At 34.4% G+C, this 11033-nt stretch overlaps 1 protein-coding gene across 1 annotated transcript; it reads left to right on the top strand.

Annotated features, from left to right (window-relative positions):
- Positions 1-596: 596 nt before the first annotated feature.
- LOC141712170 (peroxisome biogenesis protein 3-1-like) lies at positions 597-10715 on the top strand. Its single transcript, XM_074515004.1, has 7 exons — positions 597-793; positions 1128-1289; positions 1388-1587; positions 1672-1802; positions 8649-8773; positions 9094-9312; positions 10320-10715. Exons 1-7 carry the CDS (start codon positions 789-791, stop codon positions 10570-10572), a joined length of 1095 nt encoding a protein of 364 aa, XP_074371105.1. The 5' UTR covers positions 597-788; the 3' UTR covers positions 10573-10715.
- The last annotated feature ends 318 nt before the right edge of the window (positions 10716-11033 follow it).

The following is an 11033-nucleotide window of genomic DNA, read 5'->3' as shown; positions in this document are numbered from 1 at the left end:
TCTATTTATGAGAGAGTTTTATTTTAAATATTACTATAATTACGGTGACCAGACCTACTACCAACCGAACTTTCATTATTTCGTCTTTAATATAATAGTATAGAAGATTTGTTTATATATTAATTTGGGAAATATCCCTGCATATAATTGATTGCCCAAAATATGATATAGGAAAAAATGTTTAAAATACACCACTTTTCATATTCAACTTCCAAAAATGCTCAGATGCGCGCGAATCGCCCAAAATATCCACAGAATACGCATTTAAGGGATGCGTATTCAACCTTCTAAAATTTAAGACACTTTTGCTTTTAAAAAAAAACAAAATGTGAATACGCATGTTAACATGTGTATTTTTTGTTAAAATTTTAAAATATGAATCCGCGTCCGCACACATATATTCAGTTGGTAAAAAAAGGGCAAAATATCACGCTAATAAATATTTTGGGTAAATCTCCGCAAATTGGTGCGTTTCTTGGTTTTTGTTTTTTGGTGTTGTAATATATTGATTTGGGCCTGTATTGGGTTGGTGTATCACATTGAGTCCAAGTCATAAATTGGGCAATGTTGACTTGTCTAGTCTAGGTTAGAAAATGAAGAACTCCCTTTAACAACCAATTGATTATATAATTACACCATCCGCGAGGTCAGTACTCACTCTTGCGTAACGAATTACATATTCCCCCAAGAAATAGGTCCAATATTCACTCGCCCCCCCAGTTTTGTTCTGGGTTGGCGTGGAGCACAAAAACAAGCTGTAAACACCAACATTAAACAACTACAATCAAATGTGGTTAGTTCATTCTTTTTCTTTTATTTATATTCATTTTGATTTTTGTATGTTTACTGATAGTATTTTTAATTAGAGTATGAATTATTGTGTTTTTAGCCTTGTATGTTCTGTATTGTTATCCTTGTTTTTTGGATAAGTAAAAATTGTATTCTGTTTCTTTTCGAGTGAGGGGGTAGTGCTAAATATATGATTAAGCTTGAGGTTTTAGGTTCACTGATCTTTTTTGTCTAAATTGTTTGAAATTTGTTGTTGATAATTAATAGTGGTTTTTGTATATGTGGTTAAGTGAGAAATGGTGGTGATTGATTGGTGTTTCTGATCTATTGTCTGTTAGGGGATTTTGGACAAGGCATAAGAGGAAGGTTTATGTCTCACTCGGAGTCTTTGGAAGTGGGTATCTTTTGTACAAGCTTTATGATACTCATAAGAAACAGCTTGATCAACTTGAGAAACAACTTGCTAGTGAGCGTGAAAGTGAACAACTTGTTAAGGCTCAGTTAAGATATAGACTATTTTAAAGATTTGTCATTCTTTTTATGATTACGTTACTTGGATTCTAAATGTTTTCTTTTTCTTTCTTCAAATTTCTGACAGAATGAAATTGCATTTTGAGAGCATTCAAAGTATAGCAGATACTACAACATTGCCTCATGCCTTGCTCCATTTAAGACGACAGGTTGAAGAAAGGGTGGATATTTTGAACTTGACAGAAAAACTAATGGAAGGAAAAGGCCAGCCGAAAACCCTCACGTCCTTGGAGAAACTTGAGTTGTGGGATAGACTCAAAATTCAAAGTAGGTAAACCTTTTATAAGCTTTTGACTTTTGCATCTTTGAGTTATTACCTTGTATTGAAGTTCTCTCTTATTATATGGCCAGGTTTCACAAGAACAGTATTGTCCATATGGGCAATTACAGCACTTAGCTTGTATATTAGAGTTCAGGTCAACATTTTAGGGAGACATTTGTATATTGACACTGCACGTGGTCTAGGAGCTGCCCATCTTCTTGTAAGTTTCTATTGACACCCTCCAGATATGAATCATTTAGCAGACCTGTTACTACTAATAAGTTAATGTGTGTGTATGTATGTATATATATGTTCATATTGTCTTCATACTATGCTATGTGTGCACTTATAAGACTAGTATGCGTTGTTAATTCAGAGATTTGCAATAACCTGAAATGTGAATTTCTTTGCTGCCAATCATTCCTGATAATTTGAGCATTGGAAGAGAGAAAAGTTTTGTTAAAAAGCACTGGTCCTTAATAAGATAGTTGGATGTAGGTAGTTTCTTACCCTCATATGAAACATTTTCATAAAATTAAAGACTTAAAAGCTTCTCTTTTTTTTCTGCTTAAATCTTACTTGGATACATATAGGTTTTGATTCATTTAAGAACCAAATTTATGAGAGAACCTAAAACCAGTTTAAAAGAAAACTGAAAATTGGTTACTTTTCCATCAATAAATGACTTGAAAAGGTTCTATTTTGGGTTTTAAAAAATCAACTAATGATAAACGGAGTTCTTGAGTTTTACATTGAATTTTCTTAGGATCTACACTTATTTCAACTTTATATGTATATTTCATGATGATCTATCAGCAGGAAGACTTCCACTTTAAGTATATGTTGAATACTATCAAGTATTAACCACTCTGTAAAAGTTACAGTAAAAAAAATTGAAAATTTATTTATTTTCATATTCTATAATGTAAATTACCTACTCCCTCTGGTCCTTTTTACAGGTGGTTTGAATTTTTGCGCACAACTCTAAATGCTTTAAACATACCATTAAATTTGAATTTTCTTGATTTTACTAAATTAAATCTATATACTAGATTTAATATTTAGGAGTATGAAAAAATAAAAAATTTAAAATTTACTGCCGAAACTTGGAGTTCCAAGAAGCTGTGCAAATATTTTTGCTTATAAAGGTGCCAACACAAAGGACTTACACTACACATAAATCAAATACTGGTCTGGCAGCAAATCCTCAAGTTCCTTGCTAAGAATTAAGATGTACTAAACGCTAGTGCAGTCCAGCTGGTCCTGATGAAAAATATGTGCTCAGACTTTGGTAATTGCATTCTATCACATCTGAGTCGAATGATTGATAAGTTAGGGTATGTAAAAGGAGAGCCACCAATGTGTATATGCAATAAAAGAATTCGGATGAAACAATTTCAGATTTCAGGCTCACTGTAGTTAATTTAAATGTTGAATTGTATGAATATGAGTATAAATTTGTACAAAATATCTCTACATATTTTTAATAATTATATGTTATTAAAATAGGTGCGGTTTGGTTTTAATGCCGTAAAGTCTCCTCACCAAACTGAAACCAAAGTATTGGTGCGTTTTTTGGTTCTGTTATCATAAAGTTGCGACTTTATTTGGTGCAAGCTTGCCGTTTCGGTGTGCTTTATACTCTTGCAACAACAGTAGTTGCCTTTTTAGAGTTTTGAATGTAACAAAAAATGTATCATAATTGATCACTTTTTACTAGGAAAAGAAGTCACCTACCAAATGTTGGGATCAGAATTGATAAAGGAAGAAGATATAATACTTTTACTTATATATTTTTACTTAATTGCTTTTTTACAATTGATGTATCTCAAGTCTTTATATAGCAAGACTAAGAAGACTATGAGAATACATCATTAATATGGTTCATGAATAAGATCAGGAGACTTTTCATTGATCACATTGATTATTTGACTTTGTGCATGCATTACTAATGACTAGAATCTTCTATACTCTTAAAGATAATTCATGAGAATTACAAATTAGCTTATTTTTAACACCCCCTTTTAATTTGTAATTCCTAAACAACCTTTAAATTTTGTAAATTTCTCGGCCGAGACCGGCTTTGTGAAGATATCGGCAACTTGCTCATTTGTATTGATGAACTTTAGAAAAACTTCTCCATCTTGCACCAGATCCCGAATAAAGTGATGACGTAGCTCAATATGTTTAGTGCGACTATGAAAGACTGGATTATTAGTCATTGCAATTGCTGACATGTTGTCACACAAAATTGTAGTAGGCCCTTTCTCAACTTGCTCCACATCATGAAGTATTCTCCTGAGCCAAATTGCTTCACACGCTGCATCTGAAGCTGAGACATATTCTGCCTCTGCAGAAGAAAGTGCAACAGTTTTTTGTTTTCTGGACGACCACGAGATAGCTTTTGTTCCCAAGAAAAATACGTACGTAACCTGAAGTGCTTTTGCGGTCATCAATAAAACCAGCCCAGTCACTATCACTATCAGTATAACCAATCAGCTCGTTATTTTCTTCTTTTGTGTACCTCAGACATTGATTCTTTGTACCTTTCAAGTAGCGGAGAATGCGTTTTGCTGTAGAATAATGCACGCTGCTTGGTTCTTGCATAAATCTTGATACTAGGCTGACCGGATAAACTATATCTGGCCTTGTATTTGTTAGATAAATAAGCGATCCCACCAGACTTCGATATCTCCTCACATCAACATTTGTTGCACCATCATCAAGCTGTAATTTCAGATTTGCAGCCATAGGACTATCCATTAGCTTGCAATTTTTCATATGAAATTTCCTCAACAAATCATCAATATACTTTTCTTGACATAAAGTTATTTCACCTGAGGATTGCTTCACTTGGATTCCAAGAAAGTATTTCATGAGGCCTAGATCAGTCATTTCAAATTCTTCTTTCATCGACCTCTTAAAATCTTCCACCATTTTAGCATTAGTTCCTATATAGACCAAGTCATCCACATATAAACATGCAATGAGAAAGTCACGCATACGGCATACCAGATTTTTTAACATATAAGGATGGCTCACTTTTGCTTCTCTGGAAACCATTTTAACGAAAATAACCATCAATCTTAGCATTTCAAGCACGTGGCGCTTGCTTCAGCCGTACAAGGCTTTATAAAGACGATAAACTTTATTTTCATGACCCTTTTTGATGTGTCCTTGAGGCTGCTCCACGTAAACTTCTTCTTGGAGCTCTCCATTAAGAAAGGCTGATTTCACATCAAGTTGGTAGACCGACAACTGAAATTGAGCAGCGACTGCAAGTACAGATCTGATTGTTTCCATGCGAACCACCGGAGCAAATGTTTCAGTGAAATCGATTCCTGGTTGCTGAGAATACCCCTTAGCTACTAATCTTGCTTTGTGCTTCTGGACAGTTCCATCTTCATTATATTTTGTCTTATAGACCCACTTTAGTCCTATGACATCTTTATTTTTCGGAGGATCAACAAGTCTCCATGTACGATTCTTCTCTATTGTAGTAATCTCATCATCCATTGCCTTTCTCCATGTTTCTTCCTTTGAAGCATCCTCAAAATCTTTTGGTTCACATGTAAAAAATGCCACGTTACAAGAATCATAAACATCTTGAATTGAACGATGTCTAAGTACTTCTGTATCAGTGGTGTCTTCAATTGTGAATCTTGATCCTTCTTCTGGTAAGACAAAATCTTCAAAAATTTCTGGAGAAATTGTTGGCACATTCTGAAGTGATGGCTGCGATGCATTATTTTGGAAATTCCACTATTTCGTTTCATAAAAAATTACATCTCTGTAGATCACAAATTTCTTTGTGGCAGGATCAAAAAGGCGATAGCCTTTTGATTCTTCACTGTAGCCAAGAAATACCAGCTTCTCACCTTTCTCATCAAACTTCCCTCTATGTTGTGTGCAGGAATATGAGAATAGGCGATGCATTTAAACACTTTGAGTTGATGTACTTCCGGTTTCTGCCTATGCCAAGCTTCGTAAGGCGTTTTATTGAATACCGCCTTTGTTGGAGAGATATTTAGAAGGTAGATAGCTGTGTTAACAGCTTCTGCCCATAAAATATTTGATAATCCTTTTCCTTTCAACATGCTTCTGGCCATTTCAACTATTGTTCGATTCTTACATTCTGCGACGCCGTTTTGCTGAGGACTATACCTTATCGTTAGCTGCCTCCTTATGCCTTTTCTTTGCAATAATTAAGAAAAGGTTGAGATATATACTCTCTACCGCGATCAGTTCTGAAAGTTTTTATTCTAGCTCTGCTTTGATTTTCTAACAGCGCCTTGAAGTGGATAAAAGAGTTAAATGCCTCAGATTTTTGCTTCAGAAAATACACCAACATCATTCTTGTGTAGTCATCCACGAATAGGAGAAAATATTTGCTGCCATTGGTGGATGGAGTCCTTGATTCACATATATCAGAGTGAACTAGTTCGAACGGTGCCCTTGCTCTCCAAGCTGTTTTTGGAAAAGGCAATCTGTGCATTTTTCCATATATACAACCTTCACAAACTTCACTGATTTTTGAGATAGAAGGAAGGCCTACAACCATATTTCTGTATTTTAATAATTTAAGGCCATTAAAATTGAGATGCCCATACTTCAGATGCCATAAAAAAGAATCATCATTCTTTACAACTTTTAACGCAATGTTACCTTCCAGTGGCATTGTTAATGGAAAGGTTTTGTTCGCAATCATTTTAATTTTTGCAACCGTGAATTCCTTTTTATCAAAAATAACACAATGATCATCATCGAAATTTATTGAGAAACCTCTTTGCATCAACTGGCCAATACTCAATAAGTTTTAAGTTAATTCAGGAACATAGTGAACATCAGTGATGTTAAGAGTCATACCTTCTTTAGATTAGAATGTAAAGATGCCTTTCCCTTCAATTTTTAGCATTTTTCCATCTCCAATCTTTACTTCAGCTTTGTAGCTTTCATTAAGGTGTGAAAAAAGCTTTCTGTTCACAGTCATGTAATTGCTACATGCGCTATCAATATACCACTTCTTTTGTTGCACTTGCTGGTCATTCATACATGAAAAAGTGACCTGTGTTTCTTCACCTTCCTCTGAATAATTTGCATTTGCTTGAGTTCTGTTTTGGAACCAGCAGTCTCTCGGGGAATGGTTTGAAACTTTGCACCTTTTGCATCGGAATTTGCAATTTTTTGACTCATGATTTGATCTCCTGCAGATGATACATCTGGAATTGTTGTAGCTGTTTTTTTGATTAAAATTTCTTGTTCCTCTTCCTCGAAAATTCTGGTTCCTTCTTTTGGTATTCTGATTCTTGTCGTAGTTGCTTCTTGCATTGTTCTCCTGGTGTGCAACCTCACTTTTATTATTTATGTTTTTTTTGCTTGAAAAGCTTGTTCCAGGGGCTGATTTGAGAATCTGCGAATTCTTTCCTCGTTAGCTTCCAGAGCACCCATGAGTTCATCCACCGTTAATTTTGACAAGTCCTTGGAAATTTCAATCGCTGCCACTACATGCTCAAATTTTGCTGGCAGACTTCTTAAAGTTTTATGGACAACTTTTTTATTATCCAAAGTATTTCCATAACTTCGAATCTGATTAATAATTGTTGACACCTTAGAGAAGAACTCCATAATACTTTCACTTTCATCTGCAGGTTGTCAAATTCTCTCCATAGCGATTGCAGCTTTACCGAAATTACTGCTTCATAACCTTGAAACTGATTCCGCAAAAGATCCCATGCTTCTTTTGATGTTTTTGCACCCATGATGCGTGAAAATTTAGCTTTACTGACTCCTTGTTGAATAAAGAGTAAAGCTCTGGCATCTTTTTTCTTTTTATTCTTAAACTCATTTTGCCTAGCCGCTGACCAGGATGCGATATCTTCTTGCGTTGCACCAGCTTCGTAGCCATCTTCTACTAACTCCCATAAGTCATGAGAGATGAATAATGTTTTCATCTGGATGCTCCAGAAGTCATAGCTTTCACCATTAAAAATTGGAATCTTGCTTTGTGCATAGTTGAATAATGCTTCATTAGAGGCTGCCATTGTATATATTAGAGGGTTTATGAATTTTAATTGTTTTGGGGTTCTGAATGGATTTTTGGCTCTGATACCAAATTTGTTGGGATCAGAATTGATAAAGGAAGAAGATATAATACTTTTACTTAATTGCTTTTTTACAATTGATGTATCTCAAGTCTTTGTATAGCAAGACTAAGAAGACTGTGAGAATACATCATTAATATGGTTCATGAATAAGATCAGGAGACTTTTCATTGATTACATTGATTATTTGACTTTGTGCATGCATTACTAATGACTAGAATCTTCTATACTCTTAAAGATAATTCATGAGAATTACAAATTAGCTTATTTTTAACACTAAACACTTTCCTTAGAGCAGCTTGGTAATCTGAGTCTAAATATAGATGTCTTTATATGAGTGTATAAATCAAAATAAAAAAGGTAGTAAATAGGAAAAAGAATGACATAAATGTAGATGTTCAATTAGAAGAAATTCGACTGACTAAGGCACTTCATCCGATCTGACCTCATAAATATCCTTCTTTACATAAAACCCAAGTCAAAAAATTGTGCAATATGTATATGGAAAGTGTACAGTAAAAGTTTAGTGCCGAGTATACAGTATAAATAAGTAGGAGCAATGTCCAAAAAGAATTTCTAAAAAATCAGCAAAATATTTATGTCAAAACTGTACTATACTTCAAAGCATGGATATGGAAGAGAGTTACGTAACTGTGCAAGATCTAACGAATTGATGTCTCAGTATCCATAATAATCTAAAGTATAGACCTAAACAAGGCCCGTTTGTTAATGTCATTATAAACCTAAATAGAAGCACTACTGCAATTTTATATTATTATAGCAATATTGGTTATTACATGACAAGATAATGGTTTTATCATGCACACTGGACTCTGGAGCAATAACTAAGTCCTAACTATTTCTCCATCTTATAATTCTAAATGTTTTTACTGTCAGCTCAGGCAATTATCATGGCCTAGAATTAGCACATTCATCACTTCTCTTTTCTTTTTGTTTTTTTGTAGGATGATGAACTTATTGATAGAAATGACCAGCAGCAGTTTTTGGAAGCTGTTGATTTTCTTTGCATTAATGGAATGTCCACGTTGATATCTAACATGCAGACATCAGCTACTATGGTTCTTAAAGAGTAGGCTTTCTATCCCAAATATATGTGTTGACTTGAGGTCTAATTAGATCTTTCTCTTTTATGTTCTAGAAATATAATAATACACCATGAAAATGTAATACTTCCATCTTAACACCGAATCAAATAACATGGCTAAGTATTTGTTTTAAAAATTGTAATCACATTTCCTTAGGTTCAAGCAGTTGACACTCTTGGTAAAAGTTGATATGGCCAAGGTTATGCCACTTTCCACCACTAGTTTTCTGTAGGACTATTTCTGCTAATTAAAAAGACCCGCAGGCTTGTGTATTTTAATATGTTCGCTAATTTTACATTTGTAGAAAGCGGTTGAAGGATTTATTCACGTCTTCTGTACTTAATGAAACCATTATGCAAATACTGGACGTGTTCATGAGCATGGGAAGCCCTCACCAGTGGGTGGAGTATTTAATGCCTGAGGACCTGAAATACAAATCTGCTGCTTTCTCCAGTAATGACGGCCAAAGTGAATTCACCAAATTTGACCTGTTAATGTTGGAGACTTACTCAGTGTTATCAAGGTACGTTTAATTAAGGTATCTTGACACGGAGAAATATATTAAGTAAAAAACAGTTGAGCCGTACCAAGTTTATGAATGGATGATAGTGAATCTAAATTTTTCCAAAAAAGACTAATGATCTCCCCGAGGTTCTACAGAAACAGTCTGTTCTTTTTACACTGGCAAATGTCCAATATGTGTAACTCATAAATAGGCTATTAGATTGGTGACTTGTTTTATACCAAATATGGAATGAAATTAGAAATCTGCGTCAGACGCTGTATTTTGAACAGTTCAATTTTTGAGAGGAAGTATTCGCTTAATAATTCTGAATATATCAGATGTCAACAGGTTTAACCTAGATAAAATATATTGGACGCCTAGATCTATATTGATAGAGGAGGCGAAGACTTTTAGAGTTTAGGGTAGATATCTCTCGCAAGAGATGCGAGAGATATTCAGAAAACAACTCAACATATATTCAACAATAATAATCTCTTCTGAATATCAATTTTCAAACTCCTATATATAAAACATTAAACATATTCTAATATTCTAATAATGAGCTTCTAAAACCTATAATAAAGCTCGCAAATACTTTCTTTTGGCTTTTTGACCCGTCGAATATAGTATGTAGAATCTATTATAGTTACCTTATTGCTGCATGAATGCTCTGAAACAGGATTTAGTTATAAACGAAATTTCTACTTCATTCCCTTACCTACCTTGTTCTGTGTCCTCTCACAGTGGCGGCTTGTTAGAGCTTCAACTCTATAGTAGCTCTTGAGCAAGCAACTATTGGTTCTTTCCATAGCTTGCATTAATAGAATGCAATAATGCATGTTGGGTGGAGGGAGCGCACCGGTCTAGTTAGGACGAGCTCATGTAAATTTGAGATCTAGGGAGTACACAGAATCTTCACCTTAAATTGAATGTTTCTTACATAAGAAAACTAGTGTGATAATATCAGAAAACAAATAGAGTACAAAACATGAAATTTCTAATGTGCTGTTAATACTGCTGTGTAGTGATGAATTCCGAAGCATTCTGGATGTATCCTTAAAAGCAGTGGTAGATGAACTGGTGCAAGATATGAAGAATCAACCGGGGAGTATCAACATAACAGGAGTGCCACTAGCCAAACTTCTTCCGAAGGTTGCTCATATGGGCCCACTACTGCTTCAAGAACCAAGCAAGAACAAATTCATACACATCGTTCGGAACCTACCCGTAGCTGAAGTCTTCTTTACTCTTGTTTATGCCAACACGCCACCTTCATAAACCGGTTTGTGACTTTAAACATTTTAATCATCTGTAGTTTATGTGGATAGTTAAATATGATTGTAAGGATAGTGTAGCTCATGTGTGTACTTAAAAGCTTCAATAATCTGAGCAATATAACAATGATGAAGATACTTCTAAGATTGAAAATTGCACACTTTTTCACTTCCAACTACACTTTTCTAGTTAGACAATTAGAGCAACTTTAAAAGGCTCCTAAATCACCCCCTAAGTCAAAATTTAGAGAGAATATATTGAAAATTAACTCCAACAAACTCCTAAGTTATCCTCAAATTTTTAGGAGCCACTATTTCCTCCTCAGTTTTAGGAGTCTCTCTCCTCTCCTTACTTTATTTTTTATTAGTATATACATCTTTTCTTAATTTTATATCAATATGATTTTTCTTACTCCATTATTTACACAGTAGATTGATTTCAATCTAGTGCCTCGATGATATTAA

Source organism: Apium graveolens, chromosome 3, assembly GCF_009905375.1.
Source record: "Apium graveolens cultivar Ventura chromosome 3, ASM990537v1, whole genome shotgun sequence".
Lineage (NCBI taxonomy): Eukaryota > Viridiplantae > Streptophyta > Magnoliopsida > Apiales > Apiaceae > Apium > Apium graveolens.
This window is presented reverse-complemented; position numbering and strand designations above follow the sequence as displayed.